The 22,746-nt window shown below is 41.2% G+C and overlaps 3 protein-coding genes across 6 annotated transcripts in view; 1 reads left to right on the top strand and 2 right to left on the bottom strand.

Annotated features, from left to right (window-relative positions):
• obscna (obscurin, cytoskeletal calmodulin and titin-interacting RhoGEF a) overlaps positions 1–2,190 on the top strand; it is a 52,299-nt gene extending 50,109 nt beyond the window's left edge. Inside the window, exons 67-71 of the mRNA XM_062452220.1 lie at positions 300–523; positions 630–644; positions 899–995; positions 1,097–1,246; positions 1,446–2,190. Of these exons, the coding sequence (XP_062308204.1) occupies positions 300–523; positions 630–644; positions 899–995; positions 1,097–1,246; positions 1,446–1,626 (667 nt within the window). The 3' untranslated portion in view covers positions 1,627–2,190. The remainder of the gene's footprint in view (positions 1–299; positions 524–629; positions 645–898; positions 996–1,096; positions 1,247–1,445) is intronic.
• Positions 2,189–9,077, bottom strand: guk1b (guanylate kinase 1b). Of its 3 annotated transcripts, XM_062452295.1 has the most exons (10): positions 8,964–9,077; positions 7,325–7,440; positions 6,950–6,991; positions 5,683–5,760; positions 4,352–4,448; positions 3,744–3,882; positions 3,507–3,591; positions 3,236–3,321; positions 3,071–3,110; positions 2,189–2,355 (listed from the first exon to the last, which is right to left on the bottom strand). In XM_062452295.1, the coding sequence occupies exons 2-9, from the start codon at positions 7,434–7,436 to the stop codon at positions 3,075–3,077; spliced, it is 675 nt and encodes a 224-aa protein (XP_062308279.1). In that variant the 5' UTR covers positions 7,437–7,440; positions 8,964–9,077; the 3' UTR covers positions 2,189–2,355; positions 3,071–3,074. The 3 variants fall into 3 exon arrangements, with proteins under 3 accessions (XP_062308279.1, XP_062308278.1, XP_062308280.1); XM_062452294.1 differs by having other exon boundaries at positions 2,189–3,110; XM_062452296.1 differs by lacking the exon at positions 5,683–5,760 and having other exon boundaries at positions 2,189–3,110.
• Positions 9,078–9,954: 877 nt separating this feature from the next.
• rnf220b (ring finger protein 220b) overlaps positions 9,955–22,746 on the bottom strand; it is a 28,363-nt gene continuing 15,571 nt past the window's right edge. Inside the window, exons 3-16 of one of the 2 annotated variants that reach the window (XM_062452906.1) lie at positions 20,275–20,398; positions 19,024–19,066; positions 18,828–18,914; positions 18,631–18,673; positions 18,146–18,238; positions 17,421–17,464; positions 16,853–16,934; positions 13,582–13,681; positions 13,317–13,400; positions 13,175–13,230; positions 12,998–13,088; positions 12,576–12,684; positions 12,145–12,219; positions 9,955–10,629 (exon numbers count right to left, since the gene is read on the bottom strand). In XM_062452906.1, the coding sequence (XP_062308890.1) occupies positions 10,558–10,629; positions 12,145–12,219; positions 12,576–12,684; positions 12,998–13,088; positions 13,175–13,230; positions 13,317–13,400; positions 13,582–13,681; positions 16,853–16,934; positions 17,421–17,464; positions 18,146–18,238; positions 18,631–18,673; positions 18,828–18,914; positions 19,024–19,066; positions 20,275–20,398 (1,103 nt within the window). In that variant the 3' untranslated portion in view covers positions 9,955–10,557. Of the gene's footprint in view, positions 10,630–12,059; positions 12,220–12,575; positions 12,685–12,997; positions 13,089–13,174; positions 13,231–13,316; positions 13,401–13,581; positions 13,682–16,852; positions 16,935–17,420; positions 17,465–18,145; positions 18,239–18,630; positions 18,674–18,827; positions 18,915–19,023; positions 19,067–20,274; positions 20,399–22,746 lie in introns of those variants that run through there. The other variant, XM_062452905.1, reaches the window with a different exon arrangement.

The raw sequence follows: 22,746 nt of genomic DNA, 5'->3' as shown, positions 1-22,746 counted from the left end.
CCCCCCCCCCACATACACACACCCACGCATGTATGGGGGGTAATACGTGTCACTGGTTTATATGCAAAGGGATCACTAGCGCCTGCATATGCCTGCGCAATGATATCAAACCTCCGAACGCACGCAAGCAATTTAGATGCACTTACAATGGACACACACGTTACACACGTCACATAGGTGTTGCAGTTACCTGCAGTTGGCCACAAATATATAAATATATATATTTATGTGTATATACCAGGGCATGGATGACGCCCCATACATATTCTCTCTCTCCTCCTATCCCCTGCCCTCCCCAGAGAGCTGTATGCAGAGGTGCAGGTGGTGGAGCTGCTGTGTCAGATCCTCAGTGCCGTGGACTACCTGCACGGCCGTAGGGTTGTCCACCTGGACCTGAAGTCAGACAACATGCTGGTGACTGGCCCCAACATGCTGAAGATCGTCGACCTGGGCTCTGCCCAGCCTTTCACTCCTGGACAGGCCCTCAACATCGAACACATTCAAGGCCTGTCTGACAACAAAGGTATGGATGGAGGCCCACCATACTTTTTACTTCAGCTTAATTTTCTTATTTTGTGTTGGATTTCTAATGTACTAAAGAGTTTTGTGGCTGTCACGGCATTCAACAGAAAACCGCAGCAAAGGTATACCTGCGAGGAGGGGACAGATGGATGGACCATACCCTAGCTAAACCTAACCTCGCTCACTTACTCACCATTCCTAGCCTACAGTACTACCTCTATAACAAACACGATTTGCTTGTCATTTCCTGATCCACAGTCTTTGCATGATTACAACAGATGTATCCATCAATTACAGGGAATACATCCAGCAACAACAAAAAAGAAAAAAGAAAAAAAACCTTTTATGAAGAATGTCTTCTTGTCTGTTTTGTCAGTTTACATTGTCCTTCCTAAAGCTCCGGAAATTCTGGAGGGCCATGGAGTTGGACCTGAGACGGATATCTGGGCTGTTGGAGTTTTGACTTTTATCATGTACGTACAAAAGACAAACAAGAGAAGACTGATCTCTTTTCACAATTCCCACCAGACGGTTTCAAATGGATTTGTGTCTCAGTGCCTTTCGTCTGTTCCAGGTTGAGTGCCGACAGCCCTTTCCACTCGGACCTCAACTGGGAGAGGGACAGAAACATCCGGAAGGGCAAGATCCAGTTCAGCCGCTGTTACCCGGGCCTGTCAGAGGGAGCCATCACTTTCCTAAAGAACACCATGAACAGCAAGGCTTGGTGAATGCCTCCCCCATCTGAGCCATCAAACACTATGCTACATCCTGTTAAACATTTAGGCTCTGAAACCAATTCTTAGTTACAGTATTTGTAATGTTATGGAGAATGACAACAGTATCATTAGAAAAGCTGTGAGTGACACATACAGTCAATTTTTTTAATAATTTGAAGTGTTCTCCTGTGCCGTGTTTGTTCTTAGGGGAAGACCCACGGCAGCAGAGTGTCTCCAGAACCCGTGGGTGCGTGGGGAACGGATGCCCTCCAAACCCAGGGACTCCATCGTGTGCTTCTCCACAGACAAACTGAAGACCTACCTCAAGGAGCGGGAGGTGAAACGAGACCAGGTACGCACCAAGCTGCAGGGGCCCTTCTTTCAGTGATTCAATGATTAAAGACAAAGACTGACATGCCTTGTGTGGAAACATGTACAAATGTATCAAATAATATCCTGATTGCAGAACTGGGATGTGTCTTACAACAAGGGAAACTGTATCTGGGTATGCATTTACTGAATTATTAAGATCATATCAGGGAAAATGTGAAGTATTCTGTGCAATGCTGTTGCTTGTGTGAGGTAGAATTTATGGAGTTTTGGACAATGATGTTCATTTTCGCCTTAACTATGTCTTCTGGCTCATTTGTTTACAGAGCCTGTATGCTAAATGTGACTTGTGTTTTGGAAAATGGCAAAGGGATTAAGCATCAATTTTGGAATGACAAAGGAAAAGTGTTGACTGACGTATGTCCTTTTCCTAAATGATATTTTGAGTGAACATTGTTTAAGAATTTCACATGAACTGTCTTATTGTGTACAAAGGAGGATATGAACAAATGTTTTTTGAGAAATAGACAAAAATACGTATAATTGATTAAGTATTCATGCACCTTACTAAAGGCAATATGTATGGACTGAACGAAAGCCAAATAAAACAGAAAGAGTGGTGAAATTAGACATTGTTTAATGATCTCTTTCATTTGCATACAAAACATGCAATTTTGCACCAATACACACAACAGTTACTTATATTGTGGAGGAGTCCTGACCTCTGTATGTTCTCTGACTGTTTTGTTAAGATGCAGTCTATCCCCAGTCTGTAAAACACCACATGCTGTAAGTACAGAAACTTACTGTGAAATAAGACTCAATACATAATAATCATATTATGAATGTCTGGATGCTTATTATTGTCAGTCAAATTGCTACTGAGAAAAAGAAGACGTACATACAAATAGATCTATTATAATATATCTTAAATTAAGACTGTTTATCACACATCTAGTCCAACATTTGACAGCTAAGACAGTTTTACGCTCAACTTTTGTTTTACTGTTGATTAGGTTGTTTTACCATAGTATGTCCACTTGTGTCTGAACACAAAACAAAGCCTAACAAAACTTTTCAACAGGACAAGCTAATTGTAACTCTAAACCTTGGATTATAAAGACAAAACAAACATCTAGTATTCGCTTTGGCAGTGGTTCCTACCTTTCTACAGTACATCACAGTAAAACCAGTTGGCAGAGAAGGCTATTTTTTCTTCCATACACAACAAAAGTTATAAGTGCCCCATTCTCTTATCCAGATTCCATATAGTGACGGAGAAAGAAAAAACTGCATCAAAGAATCAAAATACCTTGTGTCTGTTCCTCTGACTAGCCCACAGCAGTTTTTGTGGCAAGCAACTCTCACAAGGTTTAATAAACTGATATCAGGGGGGCTTATTGCTTCTTTATGGTGATGTAGCATCAAATATAGTGTTATTCATGCCAGAGTTCAAGGCTGTGTTACTCGTTTGAATGACCTTATGGGATTAGGCTGCTCACCCCCTTATGACTTGTTGGCTTCCTGGACTTTCTGTATTTCCTGTTGAGACAGAGATTATGCGTGTGAAAATGTGTGAATTCATCCTCAAGATCACTTAATGTGTAATTCATATATGACACCACTTCAACTCATGGATTGCTAAATGCAGATACTGCACACTTTACCTCAAGGAGGACATTTTTCAACTTCTCATAGGCCTCATCCAAGTCATCGTTTACAATGACAAGGTCAAAGACTCCTGGTTCATTGCCTGGGTTACAAAAAATTTACGGAAAAAACAATTAGGACAAGGAAGAAAATTAAGCCACAATTCATCTATAACAGTGTGTTTCTTCACAGACAAGCTCAAGGCCTATTTCTAAAAATCGTATTCTTTCACCAACCAAATGTCTAGATGTATTTGCTATGTTCTTCACACCAGGCAAGGGAACTTACTTTCCTCCATGTCAATCCTTGCTGCCTCCAGCCTTTTCTGTAAACTTTCCTCAGTCTCTGTCTGTCTGTCCCGCAAACGCTTCTCCTGAAAAAATCAGTAGATGAACAGTTATGTTTCACATTGTCATATGTGAGGATTGGAACCCGACTGTATGATAGAATCCCATTGGCGTCAACGGCAGTGTGAAATTTTTAATGAGGAATTTCAGTGATTTAACTAGATTGTGGACTGCTCACCAGGATTTCCATGGAGGGAGGCTGAATAGAAACGTAGATGGGATCCAGATCAGTTTGCTTGATGTTCCTGACACCCTGGATGTCCACATCTAGGATACATATCAGGTTCTTTGCCCGTACATCTTCTACTGATGACTTACTGTTGAAAGAACATTAACTGGATTCTTAGTCTGATTTGAAATCATTAGGATACTTTTTCAGTTTTTATGGGCAGGTAAAAATGTAATGTGGTTATGATAGACAAGACAAATTTGCACTTAACAATGGATTCACAAAGTAACACTCCCTTCTTCCTGTAATTCTCATGGTAATTTTAGTGAACTTTGATAAGGTAAGAGGATTGTTATGGATCCTACTTATAGGACTGTGTTATCTTGAGCACCGGGGAAGAGATTAAACTTAACACCAGGTGGTGAACTGCTCTGTTGTACCTTTGCCTTTCTGGTATAATGGAGTTTAGAGCTGTTTTCAGTCTCTCTCTACTGACCTACTTTATCCTCAAGGTCAGTCTACGATGTCTCTAGATGTATTTTCTGGAGAAGAACTTGGATGTTAACTTAAGTGTTGCAAAAAAAAATATGGTCTTGGGATCAAGTGTTATACTTTACCTCGTTCCATACATGTTTCCCGAAAATTCTGCATTCTCAATGAAATCCCCTTTGTCAATACCTTCTTGCATGGCCTCCCGGGTTGTAAAGTGATAGTCTGGAGGTGGTACAAAGGATAAAACATAATACGATTTTGAGATTGAGAAAACATTTGAATATTATTCTCTCAAAAATAAAAATATACTATTTCTGTAGTGGAACTACTGAAATATTTAGTTGGTCACTCTTTTTAAGAGTATCACCACAAAAGTGCTATAAAATCATGCACTAAATTCTCAGAACACCAGTAAAATAATTCACACGACAGAAAAAAAAGGTTGCAAGTGTACTAAAGATGAATGTAATGAAAAACATGGAACTGCTATTTTTTGTCAATTAAAATCTACATAAACAATGTTCATTTCAGACTCAAAACGACAACTGAGGAAAAAAAGGAGAGACAGAGGGAGCAAGCAAACGCTGACTGGCAACTACCATGCTGTGTTGTCTTTACCATTAGAATATTCCTATTCTGCCACATATATGTATGTCAATATTGACAACCACAGGGGATCTACTGCTGTGGCACAACACAGAAGTCACTGCCACAACTACAGGCCACAGGTCTCCCAAAGACACTGAGATCAGCACACACATTAGCATGACAACATTGTGAGGAAGACTTCCAGACTGAAATAGGTCACAAAAAATATACAAAAGATAAGATAACTACAAAAGATAGTTGTCTTACTGCGAATGGCAGGATAGACATAGGATGCACAATAAACTGAGATCAAAATGGTTTTGAAATTTGCAGATCTCCATCAAAAACATTATTTAGGAGGACTAAGAAGCATAAACTTCAGTCGGTAGTTTTCATCCAGGAGCAATAATGCTCGTAATCTGAACAACTCCAAAGCTGTATGCTCCAAAATGGCACCAGAAATCCATTTATCAATTGATGGCAATAAGCAGAATCAAAAACATTTTGTAATGTTAATGGTGTGTTGAGTATCTTCAGTTCTGGCTATGTGAAAAAGCTAAAGCTTTTTGGAATATTAAAAGTTCTTGAAATTTAGGAACAGGCAGCAACTAGCGATGCATCACAGGGGGCTATTTTCAAAGCTTTTTACTCCAAAGTGCAAACTGACATTTTGAGTTCCTAAGACTGTCAAATTTAGTCTTCTTCAGAACTACAATCATCTACAGTACATTTCTTAACAATGTTCCTGGATGATGAAAGTAACCCCCATCACACTCTCTCTTAGTAATTGGGTCTTTGAATCACTTTTAGGTCACATTTATGTATTTTGTGATTCGATAGAACACAAATTGAGGATATATATTTACACCTTCGGATGAGACAGAGGATAAGACATCTGCCACGGGCAGTAACGTAGCTCCTAGAAGCAAAGGGAGACTGTTCAAGCCTATGGAGAAAACAAAAAGGCAGAGAAAGATGTTTACCCCTGTTTTATTTAAGAGAGTTCTCTGCAGTTCACTTGGGAGTAAGAAGCAATGTAGATTCATTGTTGGTTGGTATGTACAGTATGGGATTGAGCAGACAAGTAGCTGGAAGGTGGGGCGTTGGAGATGGTTTTGGGCACAAAAGGATAAAGGGAAATACTGGAGGTCTGTGCTGACAAAGCAGAGGAAGGATCAAGGGATGAATGACATTTAAAGAGAAAATCCATTGCCTCTTGAATTGTAAGTTTCAAGTGATCAATTTCACTCACATTTCCTCAGTGAACAGTATAGTATATAGGTCATTTGTGTCCAGGATTTTTTTATTTTAAGATCTGTGGTATATGGTATTTAGTATTTACATATTTGGCATTCCATAAATGTCTCATGAAATGTGTCTTTAATACCAATGTTAATTTTGAAATTGGTATTTCATATTGAAATAAAATGCTCTGGAGCACTCAAAGGTGCATTTGAGAATTAATTGTGAAGCCATTGGTACTTTACTTGAGCAATCCATGTCTTACTCTCGTTATTTACAAATATTTCAGTCAATGTTCTATGCATTTTGCATTATGCATTCAACATATTGGTCTCCAGAGAACCATAGAACACATCCATGGGCTTTTGATGTCTGTACGATCCCTTCTCACAGATCTTGATAGCTTATTTTCAGCACATGGATTTAATGTTTTGAAGAAAAAAAAACTCTTGTTTTAGGGTATAAACTGCAAGGGAGAATCCCATTTTGTACAACAATTTCTTAATTCAAAATTACAATGGTTTTAAATGCAAAATGAAAAAACCTTTTCATTTTTAGACCTATAGAACATCATGGAATTGGTAGGTTCCAATAAGTCATTCATTTAAGGGTTGTATTATATATCAAATATTGACCTGCACATATGTTTACAGTTTCATTCAAATTCCAATTTCTAGACTGGTTGTTAATTTTAAATAGACAGCAGTTAGACCTTTCTTAAAGCCATACAAAAGTCTACCTACTCCAAAATAATATTCAACAACCCTGGTTGCATGAAGGAAAATAAGTTGCTCCAGGTTTTGTATTTATTAGGTTGAAAGACTAGCATCATGCAGAGATATTCTCTGTGTGCAGACTTGAGTGCTGTGATAGTGAGGACAGCCATACTGTACCTTTGCCATCTTCCTCCCCTGGACGGGGGTTTCTTGTTGTATCTGGAAGAACACATTCAGTGAACATTAAATGCACTTTTTTCCCCCTACAGTTTCAGGAAACTCTAGTAATCTTTACATTTGAGCAATAGGGTTGTTAGAATACCACCGATTTGTAATTTCAAATGAATGCTTTAGTCTTCCAGATTTGGCTACTTTGATTTGTTCCATTACTGAGCTAGGTAAAGGATATGCCACTGTATATGGCACAGTACAACAAAAACTGGGCTGGATTAAATTAGGCTCAGACAGTACCAAATACCAAACTGCCTGACATCCTTTCCAGACAGGAAATACTAGGACAGAAGCCAAAAGGAGGCAGACACACAAACATACGTGACACACTGAAGCCAAAGACTCCTTCATAATCCTTCAGCAGCTTCTTCAGCAGGGTACTTTTACCTGCCCCAGAAGGGCCGCTCAAAACCACAGGCCTCGGTCCTGACATAACACTGAGAAAGAAAAGAGAGAAGAGAGAAAAATGAAATACGAGAGTGTGAATAGAGAGATAACAGAATCATAAACAATTTAAAAGAAAAACATGAACAGTGTAATTCAGGTGAAATTGGCAACAACAACAAAAGTATTTGGTATACTGCCATAGTTGCTTAACGCAAACAGCAATTGGAGATCATGTTAATATCAAATCTTTTTTTATTTTGTGGGAGTGTTGTATTAGGTGGGTAGCACACTACAGACTCATTGATGCTTAACAATCTCTGATAGGTCATGTTGTGACAAGAGGCCTGATCACACTGTATCAGTCTTTTTAGATCACCCCAGAAAAGTCAGAAAACTTGCATAGCTCACCCATCTTATTATCTTATTGCCTGATTGTAGCGTTATTACATGTGCACACATGTCTATTGAACTGTAACTGTAACTGAACCCTGTACTTTGGAGTACAGAGTAAAGGGGATTGAACAACCTTCATTCCTTGTCATGACCTTCAAAGTATTCCTCTTCTGTTTAAATTAATTTGGTATCTGGCACACTTTACACAGAAAAGCCAATCCAAGATGAGAGCTTGGATTGCCAGCCAGCCCTTAAGGTTCAGATACTAATGCTAATCTGCTGATCCAAGGAATTAGCTACTCTAAACCACCATGTCGCCTGACCATATTCAGGAATAAGGCCACATCATGATGACCACATCATTAAAACCACGGAGAAAAGCCAAGACATGACAGATTTAAACACTGCCACATGTGACCACTGACAATGTAATGTACACAGAGTGCTATTTGTTTAATTTGAAAACGAATTAAATTCGATCAGACGCGTCAGGAAACAATTTACGTAATACTTGTAGGATACTTTTCTGGCAGATTTTAGGACCTGGTTAGAAATACAGTTTTAGACTGCATTGTATAAGGTAAGTTGGCACTGTCCACAAATAGGGTGGCACAGATAGGGTTAATCAAGGGTTGCATTTAAAATGTCCTTTAATGAAGTCACAGTAGGTCATGCAGGAGGATTATCCAGAATCAAGGCCAAACCTGGGTGGGGTGACCTGAAACCTGCTTGTACTGAAGCAAAATTAATTTGTCTGGAACAGTGTTAAATAAATCTGCATCATGTGATTAATGTGCTATTAGGATAATTTATAATATGAAGTAGAGGTCTATTGAAGTATTTTCAGTAATCGATTATACAAAGGTGTTGCAACACACGATCTGTTGTACAAGTCTTTAGCACTGGAAAGATGTAACTTGTTAAAAATAACATATTATTGTTATCTTTGTTTGGTCCTATCTATGGGTGTCTATGTCCTATCCTATAGCATCTCTAAAATGAGGTGGCATACAATCACATCATTTTCAGTGACATTGAATGCTCAACATTTGAAACCAAGATAAACTAAACACAAATACTAACCCATTGTATGTACTGTGTGAAAGTACATATTAGGAAAACTTTGGTATTAGCTGTGTATTACTTCATTCACAACAGAAATAAATTCAAAAGTTCTTACCTTTCTTCTGTGTGGTTTGTCTGGTCAAGAAATGTCTCTGAGTGATGAAAAAGTCCTTAATCAGGGTTAGTCAATGACTCTAACAGTGTGTTCTGTCAAGTGTATGTGCGTGTGTGTATGTGTGTGTGTGAGAGAAAGAGAGAGAGAGAGAGAGAGAGAGAGAGAGAGAGAGAGAGAGAGAGAGAGAGAGAGAGAGAGAGAGGGAGAGAGGGAATGTGTGTCTCACTGATTCACAGAGACATCTTGCTGCCAGGTTCAATTACCTCCTCCTCCCTCAGCTCATCAACCAATCACCTGCTTGCATTATATCTATGTTTACTTGCAGCATCCAAACAGATAGCAGGTTAAGGACCTCAGGTCATGTGACCAGATGCCTCTTTAAGGGCTTACTCAAAGCTTCTGTGGCCTGTTTAATATAGTACAGTGCTCTACACTTAACTTCTGTGGCCTGTTTATTAAAGTAGAAATTCTCGACAGATGGATCAATACACACTTGGCCCAGCCGGCATGTGGGTGGAAAACATTTGAGTGGTATGTCAGCAGTGTTATTGTCACACCTAATTCAAAATATTCTGGGGCAGCATACAATGGAAGTTGTGAGGTAGGTGAGTGCATGTACAGTGTGTACTGTGCTTTAATTGTGAATGATCTTGAATTGTAGCTTTCCCACACTGCTTTTTATTTGACCAAAAGTCAATGAATAAAATCTTACAGTAACTATCGGAAACTAATGCCTAACTGTGAGACAACCAAATTTACTGTAGTTAAAATGGAAAAATGTACGAAATTTAAGATCCATCACACTAAATCAATCAGACTATACTGAAAATAGTCCAACATGTAACCACAACTAAAAGTGTCTAACATATGACACATACTGTAGCTCTGACATAAAATAAATCAAATAAAGACAAATATCATCTCTTTGAGGTCAACAAATCATGTTGGATCCATGGAAGAGATCCATTTTTATTAATTGTAACACTAATTATTCATTCTGTACAAAGGAACACAAACAAACAACAGACAACAATTAATCTTGCAATAAGCATTGTTATGTCCCCCTTAACTTAATAAACAAAGATATAGGTTTAGCTATAAATAGCTATAGCTTCTCTGTGCACACAAAGGGAGTTGTTTAGGCCACATACATCTATACAGAGGCAATCGCAAACATTGGGAAAATTATGTACATGTGCTAGATTTTTTTTTCTCTCATAAAAACGGACACACTATTATAAAAATTCTTAAAATAGTCCAAAGAGTGAAACAGATTTCATTCAACGCCTGAGCTTCCGAGTGTGGAATAACTTTTTTTTTTTTAATTAAATTATAGTTACACATGTACTTGAAAACATAGTTGAAATTGCATGAAGTCTTACAACTGGCTCAACTGCAGATTAGAGGCCCAAATACAAAGTACTACTGTCTTCATATTCTCCAGTATGCCATGTGTTACCCCACTGAGTCACTGGAAAGTGGGATACGTACTGTGGATCAATGAAAGGAAAAGGTCGATACAGTATTTGACAGGCCAGCTGTCCTTACAGCAGTTCCCCCCTGATAAGTTTAAAACTCGTGATGCCCTGTGCTCTCACAGGTATACCCGCCTCAAGTCTCCGGGGGAAGTGATGGTGTTGCACTGTGGACACAGCTTTTTAGCCCCCTGGAAGACAGAGCACAACAACTCACAACTCGGTATTACATGCAAATACATTCTGTTGAAATATCATGGTTGAAGTCAGTTCCATTTAATTTGAAATCAAGTAGGATTGAAAGAGTTTTATTCCAAATGCTGAATCCAAGAATCATCAATCATTCAATCATGAATCTACATGCAAAACCCCATGATGATGAACTGAAAACGTAAATTTAAACATGGGCTAATTTGATTGAAAGAACTGTGAAACCATCATTCACAGTACTTTGTTTATTCACGGCCTTTCATTGGAGAGCCTTCAGCAGAAACTCCAGCTTTGAGTATTCTTGGGCATGCCTCTAGCAGCTTTGCACACCATGACATGCTTTCTTTAATTATTCACGTCTCAAGATGTGTTGGATTAGGAGTGTTGGTGAACTGCAATCTTTCTGTCTCCATAGATTTTCCATCTTTGACTGAGCTGATCAAGAGCATCCGGAGGCTTGTCCTGAAGCCACAACCGGAGTCGCCTTGGCTGTGTGAAGGACAAGCACATGACACTAGATGGCACTGTGGATCTTTATGGCATCTGTAGTCACTGCTTTTGCTATAACTGAAAGTATAGACTATTACATTTTATATGTCATGCATTACAAATGTTAAGACTCCAATCCTTTTGAATGTTAAGACTTGATTTTCCTTTAGTTTGTTCAAAACAATGCCACGCTACAGTGTGTGTTCAAAGACCCATCTTCACCCAGTCTGAGGTCTCTTGATGCAGATTTTTTTGAAGAATGCCTCTATTTGTTCTTCTTTTTTCCTTCTCTTCATCCTGATAGGTTCTCCAACCCCTGGCTGCATAGCATAATCAGCGGTACCTAGGCCTTGCCAGAAGTAGCGCTTGGTAAATCAGGCCAATCAGGCAAATCATGTTTTCTGTCGGGCCACTCTGGCATAAAGGCCTGACTGGTGGAATGCTGAAGAGATGGTTGCACTTCTGCCAGCTCCTCAAGCTCTGCAGAGGACCTCTGGAGTTCTGTTGGAGAGACCATTGGGTTTTTGGTCTCATCCCTGACAAAAGTCCTTCATGCCTGATTACTGACTGCCTGCCAGTCTTGGTGGATCCAAACTTTTTTATTTCATAATGATGGAGCCTGGTTCTCTGTTTAACTTTAGTATTTATTTTATAATCGTCCCTGACCTATATCATGACCCAATTCAGAGATCAACTGAGAGTTCCTTAGTCTTCATAGCTTGGTTTCTGCTCTGACATGCAGTGTGGGATATTACACAGTGTGTGCCTTTCTAAATCATGGACAATCACTTTAATTTCTAACCAACTAAACGATTGTGAATATAAACTCTATTCTATTCCCCAAAAAGTTATCATTTTGTGAAGTACAGTGTGTAGATTGAATGGGGGGGGGGGGTTTAATCTTTAAAAAATATATATTTAGATTATTAAATATAGTTTGTCTGTTTTAATATGAAGTATATTTCACCCAAATAAATGGGAAACACTTTCCAAATTGACAGTCTTACCAGAGTTCGGAGCCAACACTCTTCACAGTGAACATGCCAGCACTGAAGGGATGTGAGCGGAGTTGTGTATGTGTCCTATAAAACAAAACATAGTTGAGACCCTATCATTTACTGTATTATGAACTTCTAGTATACATGTAGCAATGTGTTTTTTCTATAGTCTATTCTGGGTCCATGAAAGACAGACACATGGCACTTTATAGCACTGTGTGGACCTATGTTTTATCTCTGTTATCTACCACCTCAGCCAGTAATGATCTGACAGACCCTGTGGACTAATATACTTAGATACGATATATACATTTACATGTACAAGACATACATATACAATACACATTCTATATATACTGTACCTATGATGTCTTTAGACTTTAGTCATTTTAAATGTAAAGACATACACAGAATTGAGTTTGTTCACAACAATGCCTCACCATACAGATTAGACATTTGTATCTTTCCCCTTTAGACAGCTGCTTCTCTAGATCCCTTATCCGAGCTTTTAGAGCATCCAGGGTTGTTAAGGCAGAATCCTCGGAGACCCTGAACCAAAACACAAACATACACCCACACATACACACACACACAAACACACAGTTGGTGAGGTGGAAGCAGACTAGTTAGGAAGATGCTCACGAGTCAATCAAAGACAGATTAAATTATTTGCAAACCAACATGGACACTGAGCATGACAACAAAAGTAACATTCCCAGTGTTCACTTTTCAGTTTCTCATATGCAGACGATGCTGAGCTATGAGAGAGGTAGGCAGTTTGAGTTTTCGGAAATGCACCCACATGCACATACACACAGTATGATCCATCAAACCTTCCACACCATAGTAGAACTCAACTTACATCTCAATATCACTGTTTTTGCAGGTCGTGTTCAGGATGGTCATGTTGTTATCTAGTTTGTTACTCTCTCCATTGCTGGTAGATGGACTCCCTAAAACAAGAGAGGGCTATGAGGGTATATAACTTAACACCACAGATTGGTCATGTAATCTCAGTTATATTGACACCTAGACTGACCCTCATTTGTCCATTTGGAACAATTCAGCGCTAATCGATCAGACTCCGAGCCACCACTAAAAAAAACAAAGTTCAAGCGAGTTAACTTTTTTTTTCCTTTTCTTGGCTGGACAAAGCAAACATGACAAAGACTGACACGTACTTCATGATGCCCGCCCTCGCCTCCCTCCGCTCCACATCCCCACGTTCTTCTGTTGAGCAGGGAATGACATCTGTCTCTGTGTACCTGGAAAACCATGCTGAGGAAACGTTGTACGAGAACCATGGTGAAGCTCAATGTTGCTTGCCATGTTGTTTTTCTAACTAATCACACAGTTCGGGTTCATGTTCTTATGTCAAATGGCAGGGTGTTTGTTAACTACTTGCTAACATGAGTGTGAGAAATTGCGATCTGTCTGAAAGGATACTGGGCTCTTCCATACTCCAGAGTATCGTCTCCGTCCACGTCCAAGTCAGCGTCGCTGTCCCGACCCTCCCTCGTCTTACTGCTGCTCACCATCATTGCTCCTGGAGGAACCACGCAGACATGATCACATGGTCACGCCTCTTACTCCCTCTCGGTTTCTACACCACAACCTCACACTGACTGCTGTAATGTAACTGATATCAAGAGCTGAGAGTATATTCTCAAGGTAACAGAAAATAAACGTTATTTCACATCAGAGATGCTGAATAACATTTTAATTATATAACAGTTACCTGGCTGGTGTAACCGCTATTTTAACCATATCTATATATAACCTTTATTCAACCTTTCATATTCAATATTTCTTCAATATTATACAGTTAGGTCCATAAATATTTGGACATTGACACAATTTTCATCATTTTGGCTCTGTATACCACCACAATGGATTTGAAATGAAACAATCAAGATGTGCTTTAAGTGCAGACTTTCAGCTTTAATTTCAGGGTATTTACATCCAAATCAGGTGAACGGTGTAGGAATTACAACACATTTTATATGTGGCCCCCCCCTTTTTAAGGGACCAAAAATAATTGGACAAACTAACATAATCATAAATCTAATTGTCACTTTTAATACTTGGTTGCAAATCCTTTGCAGTCAATGACAGCCTGAAGTCTGGAACCCATAGACATCACCAGACGCTGGGTTTCGTCCCTGGTGATGCTCTGCCAGGCCTCTACTGCAACTGTCTGCAGTTCCTGCTTGTTCTTGGGGCATTTTCCCTTCAGTTTTGTCTTTAGCAAGTGAAATGCATGCTCAATTGGATTTAGGTCAGGTGATTGACTTGGCCATTGCAGAACATTCCACTTCTTTGCCTTAAAAAACTCTTTGGTTGCTTTCGCAGTATGCTTCGGGTCATTGTCCATCTGCACTGTGAAGCGCCGTCCTATGAGTTCTGAAGCATTTGGCTGAATCTGAGCAGATAATATTGCCAGAAACACTTCAGAATTCATCCTACTGCTTTTGTCAGCAGTCACATCATCGATAAATACAAGGGAACCAGTTCCATTGGCAGCCATACATGCCCACGCCATAACACTACCTCCACCATGCTTCACTGATGAGGTGGTATTCTTTGGATCATGAGCAGTTCCTTCCCTTCTCCATACTCTTCTCTTCCCATCATTCGTGTACAAGTTGATCTTGGTCTCATCTGTCCATAGGATGTTGTTCCAGAACTGTACAGGCTCTTTTAGATGTTTTTTGGCAAACTCTAATCTGGTCTTCCTGTTTTTGAGACTCACCAATGGTTTACATCTTGTGGTGAACCCTCTGTATTTACTCTGGTAAAGTCTTCTCTTAATTTTTTACTTTGACACAGATACGCCTACCTCCTGGAGAGTGTTCTTGATCTGGCCAACTGTTGTGAAGGGGTTTTTCTTCACCAGGGAAAGAATTCTTCTGTCATCCACCACAGTTGTTTTCCGTGGTCTTCCGGGTCTTTTGGTGTTGCTGAGCTCACCAGCTGGCACCACTGTACCTCTCCGGTCTCCTTGCACCCTATTGCCCCGCAAGGACACTTAGATCTCAAGATGCCGGCTATCTGGTGGTTCCCAAAATTAAGAAAAAAACAGCTGGAGGTAGGGCGTTCTCATATAGAGCGCCTCTTCTCTGGAATAAACTACCCGTCTCAATTAGGGAGTCTGATACTGTTTCGACGTTTAAAATTAGGTTAAAAACGTTATTGTTTAGTCAATTCTACGACTGTTAAAGGTAAGTATGTTACTAGTTGGAGGCAACGGGGGACGGGTTGTTTCCATCCTTATTCTTTAAGTATAACTTATTTTAGAGTTCTCTTCCCCTGGAACAGATTTCATGTTCCAAATGAGGGGGGCTGTCGCTGTCTTGGTGTGTGGGGTTGCATCAAATTTCCCTTTTTTGCTCTGTTAAATTGCTGCACCAGTCCACACTTGACCGGTGGGGATCTCATTCTATTATGACTGTAACTGTTAGCTGCTCCTGGCATTCTCTAATCCCTGCTCTCCTCTCTCTGTCCCCCCCCCACACACATCCCTTGTGGTGTGGGGGGTTTGAGTTGTCAGCACCTGCCTGGTCGTCGGTCAGCCAACGCTGGACCTGGTCGCGAGTCTCCCGGTCCTGTCCTACATCTATAAAGTTGAATAATGGATTTTGGTGTTTTAAAAACCCATCGACACTGTATGACTATGTTTAGCCTGTGTCCTGCTCCTCTCTCCCACCAACCGTCTCTGGAGGAGGGGATCCCTCTCTGAATTGCTCCTCCCAAGGTTTCTTCCATTTTTTTTTCTCCTGTTGAGAGTTTTTTGGGAGTTTTTCCTTGTCTTCCTTGAGGGTTTAGGTTGGTTGAGGGGCAGTTCTATGGGCATATGTGAAGCCCTCTGTGACATGCTTGCGTGTAAAAAGGGCTATACAAATCAATTTGATTTGATTTGACCAGTGCGTTCTTTCTTTTTAAGAATGTACCAAACAGTTGATTGAGCCACACCTAATGTTTTTGCTATCTCTCTGATAGGTTTGTTTTGATTTTTCAGCCTAACGATGGCTTGCTTCACTGATGGTGACAGCTCTTTGGACTTCATATTGAGAGTTGACAGCAACAGATTCCAAACACAAATACCATACTTGAAATGAACTCTAGACCTTTTATCTGCTCCTTGTCAATGAAATAACGAACTCCCATGAGGGAATAACATACACCTGGCCATGAAACAGCTGAGCAGCCAATTGTCCAATTACTTTTGGTCCCTTAAAAAGGGGGGGGCCACATATAAAATGTATTGTAATTCCTACATCGTTCACCTGATTTGGATGTAAATACCCTGAAATTAAAGCTGAAAGTCTGCACTTAAAGCACATCTTGATTGTTTCATTTCAAATCCATTGTGGTGGTATACAGAGCCAAAATGATGAAAATTGTGTCAATGTCCAAATATTTATGGACCTAACTGTATATAACCATATTCAACCTTTGTTTATGCAGGCAAGTCTGAGATATCTGGTTGCTGTCATAAAAACAGTCATGATGTAAAATGCAAGTGGATAAGAAATGTAATCTGAGATGGTATCTCTGAGATGTTGCTCAGCCAAGAGAAAGTGCTTTTAACTTTATCTTTCAAGCACCATCTCCAAATATCTGTCAGTTTGGTTTGAAAAGTTCAGTGCCTTTCTGTCAGTCCTGTTATACACACATATCACTGCACATGATCGTGGTATTCATGAGTGCGCTTTACCTTTGAATCCCCCCAGTATGGATGTCATCCTCCTTCTCTCACTCCACTCATCCTCATCTCCCCCCAGGTCGGTAAGGCCATCCTGAAAACACATGCACAAATCACACACACACATCAATACGTCTGTCTCTCATGGCTCGAGGGGTTGTGTGTTCTTGGGGCTGGGAGGCTGTGAACTGATGCTAGAAACCACAGCCTTTCCACATGGGTACACGTTGGCATTCTGAGCCTAATTAGGGGTAAACATTGACGGGGCAGGGTTTCTCTGTGTGCCCAGGGTTTCTCTGTGTGCCCAGGGTTTCTCTGTGTGTGTGTTGTGTGTATGAATGACCTGGCTTCCATCCACCTGCTCTAGCCATCATGTGTTTGTCTGACGTACACGCTGGAACGGCCTCAAACATGTACTGTCCCAAAACAGACATGCGTCTGAATACGGTGAAACTGGGCATATCCATAATGTCTACTCTGACACAGCGTACCATGGTACACTGTGAAAAGCATTGATACAATACAACCATTGACTTGGCAGACAGGATGTGAAATTGTGAACCGGATATGACATACGTACATGCCCCTCCTCAGGCTTCCGTCTCTTCAGCTTTCCAATTCTGACTGGAAAACAACAAAATAAAGTGAATGGCTATGACTAAATTGGTATGCTGAGTCTTTTGTACCAATATCAATACAATTTCTATCATCTTCTCATGCGAGCCATTTCAAGCTAGGTATACAGTAGAGAGTTGCCACTTTTGTATCTTTGAGGTGATAAAAGATAATCTCAATGATGAGGCAGAAAGCCTTTCTCTATCTCTATTCATTCTCCCACTCTCCCTTTCTCTCTCTTACACCCATATGCACACGCACACACAATCCACAACATAAAATGTAATACAGCAGAACACCAACTGCAGATTGCATAAGGGAACATTAACTTTTAGGGGACGTTAAGTTCTGTGGGATGACAGTGGCCGTGGGGGATAGTAAGAGAGCAGAGTCCGTGACCCAGTCACCACACATAACGAGGGTTAAGGAGAGAGTCAGAGATGAACAAGGATGAATGTATTACCAACGGAGGAGGCCGATGCCTCCCAATCGGGTCTCTGGAAACTCATTATTCTGGGCTGCAGAAGACCCAATAAAAGCTAATAAGCCTAAACAGTGGCTGAGGTTTGTAGTGGGCAAACTGCACTTAACTCTCCTATCCTATTGTTTAACAACAGTAAAACAGTAAACCCTTCAGAATGGTGATATGTATTGCTGTTTGCATTCTGTTGTATCACATACGTGTCTTACCAGCTTGTGTGTAGTCAGGAGCTAGGTGGGCTCCATTGTGGGGGCGTAAAGGGACGGGTTTGGTGTAGCACCTGCACCAGTAGAGGTCATCGACTGTTAACATATCAAGAGGTCAAAGTTAATAGGTCCTCTGCTCATGCAGGCACTGGGGTCATGGGGTCAGGGGGAGAGCGGGGGCTGTATCTCATTGGGAGTGGTTGGGACATCATGGCAAAGTGATTATTTGTGGGTGAGTAAAATAGCTAGACATCAACGCTATTTTAAATTATAAATGTACTGTAACTTCTATACCTTTCGTTCTTCCAATCACCACCGTCATAACATCACAAAAGTCATTATACTACAAAAGCAGCAACCCTCTACTGTACTGATACACCAGACAACTCAGCAAGGCACAGCAAGTTAAACACTTCTACAGAAAGGGAATTTGTTGACAAATAGCTCTAATGGTAATTTTTTTTGTTTGTTTAATTCTGACAACATACCATTTAGTCTGGTGTGTCTGTTGGCTCTCACACGAAGGAATGTCTACAGAGAAAGAAAAGCAGCAGAAGAGAAATTCGAACAAACACAACCCAGACAGTAAGTCAATAGAAGGCATTGGGATGCCATATCAGCACGCTGATAGCTGGAGTACAAAATAATGAAGTTGGTGGCCATCTTGTCCGGGGGTTGTACTCACCTGGTACCTGTCTGTGTTGGGGTCCTCGGGGGAACGAGGATTGGGGGATCCCCCCTCACACTTGATTTGTAGAGACAATGAGAGTGACTGTGTCAACAGAAACAGAGAAATATTTTTTTAAATGGCTAGTGAGATTTTTCTTATTTTTTACAGGATTGAACGTGAAACAGAGTAGCCACCGATCCTTGTTTTATACCTTAGAGGTCCCTAAAAGATGGTCTCCATGCGCTGAATGTGCACTGTTGAAGAACAGAAGAGAACACATGAAGCATAGCGCAAGTTCAGTCAGGCAAGACCGCTCCCCGCACTCGGGCATCTTCGACAATGTTTCACTACTGACTCCCCCCACTAAGAACGCTCTCCTTTCCCTCTTTCCTATGTTGGGCTGTCATATGGTTCTGTTCGATCATCGCTCTCGCCTATCAATTAACGCTGTCGAAGAATCACATGATCGTGCCTTTTAATAAGCTTATCTCCCCGTGTAGTTTCTCCAGGCTATCAAGTGCGCGACCCTCCACCTCCCCGTCACCGCTCGGTTCCTGTCTCTGTCTTCGACTCGTTGGTCGTCGGCTGCCGCCACCGCCACCAGTGTCTGGACTCCGTGGGGGATTCTTCTCGGATGTCGGGCAGGCGCCCGCTGATCTATGATTCCCTACGGGGTCTAAGCTCCAAACTTTGTAGTACAATTACCAGTCCGTAATAAACATCACTCTACTCATACCTGGTCTCTCCTGATTGAACTGTAGGGAAGATGTTGAACGCCATACACTAGCTTTTTTTCCTTCCAAGAAGTACGTGAAATAAATCACGCACGAAGGCCCAATGTACAAACACACACACGCGTACACAAACATAGCATAGACCCAAGGGCCAAGTTCAATTTAAAACCATTACTGTCCCCGACAGAGTCGTTAAGCAGATTTGGTGTGTAATATCTTTATTGAAGGAATCATTCTTGTATACTAAGCAGGTAATGTGTGAGTGTGTGGGTGTGTGTGTGCTGATGGCAAGAGCCAAAATCTGGAATTAGAGAGGCATAATTGCCTGCTGTATGATTGTCACCTGGGGCTAGTGGGGTCTGAAATATGTTCAGAACAATGAAGCAGCTTGTTAACATTATACTCAGGTAACAAAAACGACAGGGAGACACTGTAATGGCTGTGTGTGTGTGTGTGTGTGTGTGTGTGTGTGTGTGTGTGTGTGTGTGTGTGTGTGTGTGTGTGTGTGGAGGAGGGGAGGCAGGGACCCCCTACAGTTTACAGACAAGACTGATAATCCTAAACACACATGAACACATGAAAGAGCATTACGAATGAAGGACTGATTGGAAAAACACGCAGATCACCCATGGAGTAATAAGGACAAATAACTGAAAAAAGAAAGAACAGAAGGGAAAACTATGGAATTCAATGTTGTTTTCCTAGACAGTTCCTGTGTTGCGCTGTACCTGATGTGGAGTTGTTTGAGTCGGGCCATCTCCTGTTCCATGTGTTCCTGCATCTCCCCGGGGCGCAGTATTGCCTGGCACACAGGACACACCGGGCTCTGGGAGTCAAACAGGCCCTTCATACCTGGTCACACAAACACACACACACACATTTACATGTTGGAACACACACACATTCGCATGTACAGTAGGAACACACACATATATTCACATGTTGGAGCACACACACATTCGCATGTTGTGGGTAGGACCACATACACAGGGACAAACACAAGGTGGGACTGAAAGAAAGGTCTGCGTTTTAAGCTCCTTAATGGATGTGTGTGTGTGTGTGTGTGTGTGTGTGCACGTGTTTATGCATGTTTTTGTGTGAGAGTATAAACAAATATGCCCCCCCCCACACACACACTCACACACTTTCCATAGTGCTTGCATCATAGTCTGTCAATAGGAACATTACCCTAGTGTACCTGGTCCATTGGGCTTCAGTGATGGATTGCTGCCATAAGCAGGCAGCTGGAAAAGAAGGTGTAGACTACTATATCAAGATTTTACAGCATGATGAGGTGATTTACCCCTGTAACCCATCAATCAAACAAAATGCCATGGCAGCAATGTAGCCCCAGTCCATATAGTCAATAAAAAGCACAAAACACATTCTGATCAATAGCTCCCAACCACCAATCATAATGGAAGCTAATCAGGCTTAACATGCGAAAACCCTACAATGTCACAGCACACCTGGCTGACAGTTTGTAACACAGGACCCTGTTAGTGGTCAACAGCATACAGTGGTCATCGACCCAGAGGATCTCATTATTACCCAGCATGCACCTCTGTACCACCTCGGTCCCACCTGGGCCCTGATGACACCCCCAGTATGACAGGCGACTCACCCTGTGACCTTCCCTGACATATATTAGGATGTGAGCACCCTAATGAGGAACCAAATTAGACAAAATGGCTTCTATTTAAATAAAATAAAAATTGAAGGAAATAGAAACCGTCCTTGGGGAAAGTGGCAGCTCTCTGCGTGTTCCTAACGCTGGTGTTTGCATCCCTAGTAGAGCCCTAAATGAATTTTACCGACACGCATCGAGCGTTCCCTGGATTTCTGTGCACCCTGGCCCGGAACACGCAGGCGTTAGTAAACAATAAAATCTCTCTGCCAAAATTGAATTCATAACAGCATTAACTGCACAAATAACATTTCAGAGTGGCGCCGCGATAAGAGCAATGGGATTAGATTTTCCGATATTTTATCCATTTTTGTTTCTGCTTTTGGATGCTCCCACATATCTCTCCCACCTCTGCCCTGACCAATTATTCACTATAATTGTGCGCATGTGTGTGTGTGCATGTGTGTGCGTGGGTGGATGCAATGAGAGAGTGCACTATATAGTGTCTGAGTGACAGTTGTTAGTTCACAGCGATCTTTCACATGTAGGCTGGCCCTCTTCTGCTCCACACCCCCACCACACCCCCCACCCCTCCTCCCAGAAGAGTCAGCATCACTCAGCCTCATCTCCCCAGCCTGGGGGGTCTCAAACACATAACAGGGGGCTGTAAAACCTGCCTGTGGGGCTAGTTAACCATCCCCTCCATACAACAGGCAGGCATTTGTCTCCTGCCCCATATAACAGCAGTTGATGGATTCTCTCTGTTTGTCTGGCCAACTCTCCTCCTTCGACTGTCTAACTCTAAATCATGTAGCGCTGCCATCCATTCTCTGCCATGTTCCAGTCTTATCTAAACTGTCCAGTTGCTGACAGAACACAGATACAAATGCATTAGCATTGTAGATTTATATACATTGAGATTATATCTTAATCTTATGGTTCTAGATGTCTGAATTGTATCTCGGTTGATAAAGATGAGATCTTCAGTCACGTGTCAACAATTCACACTAGACTCTCTGTATGATTCTTTAGTTGTCTGGGGGAAAGTTAATTAGGATTCCTCCGTCAGGAGGAACCCGATTGTAATTGTTGGTATTATTATTATTATTAGGGTTCCTCCGGTAGGAGGGAACCTATTATTGGGTGTGCTTTGCCTTCGGCAAGGGCACAACCTTTGTTCTCTCACATATATATTATTATTATTATTTTTATTTCTTTTTGCCCCCCTAAAACTCAGTCAATATTTGGCCTACATACACAACCTAGGTGTCCAAAGTTTCGTCTTGGTAGCCATTGAGTTGCTTCTATTGGGATTTACGTTCCGTTGCATGGTTTAAGTGGAAATTAAGTTTTTGTGGCGAAAAGTGAAGCTAACGGTGGCTAACTTGCTAGCCACAGTCAATGATGCTACTTACGTCACTAACGTCACGAAAACTCGCGTGACTACCTCTAGCAGAACATTAGTTTAGCAGCTCGTTAACTTCTGGGAGATAGCTAAGCTAACTGCTTTACTGCAAGGCAGCTGCAGAAACGCCACAAGCAAAGAGGCCAGGGTGATAACTATTTACTAATT

This window comes from Osmerus eperlanus, chromosome 26 (assembly GCF_963692335.1).
Source record: "Osmerus eperlanus chromosome 26, fOsmEpe2.1, whole genome shotgun sequence".
NCBI lineage: Eukaryota > Metazoa > Chordata > Actinopteri > Osmeriformes > Osmeridae > Osmerus > Osmerus eperlanus.
The sequence above is the reverse complement of the archived record's forward strand: the minus strand, read 5'-3'. Positions and strand labels throughout refer to the sequence as shown.

Coding starts and splice junctions, on each gene's coding strand:
- guk1b (XM_062452294.1), bottom strand. CDS start 7,436: ATGTCAGGACCGAGGCCTGTGGTTTTGAGCGGCCCTTCTGGGGCAGGT. Junction 3,883..4,351: donor GGAAACATGTATGGAACGAG/GTAAAGTATAAC, acceptor TTCTTTCAACAG/TAAGTCATCAGTAGAAGATG. Junction 3,592..3,743: donor CTCCCTCCATGGAAATCCTG/GTGAGCAGTCCA, acceptor TGATTTTTTCAG/GAGAAGCGTTTGCGGGACAG.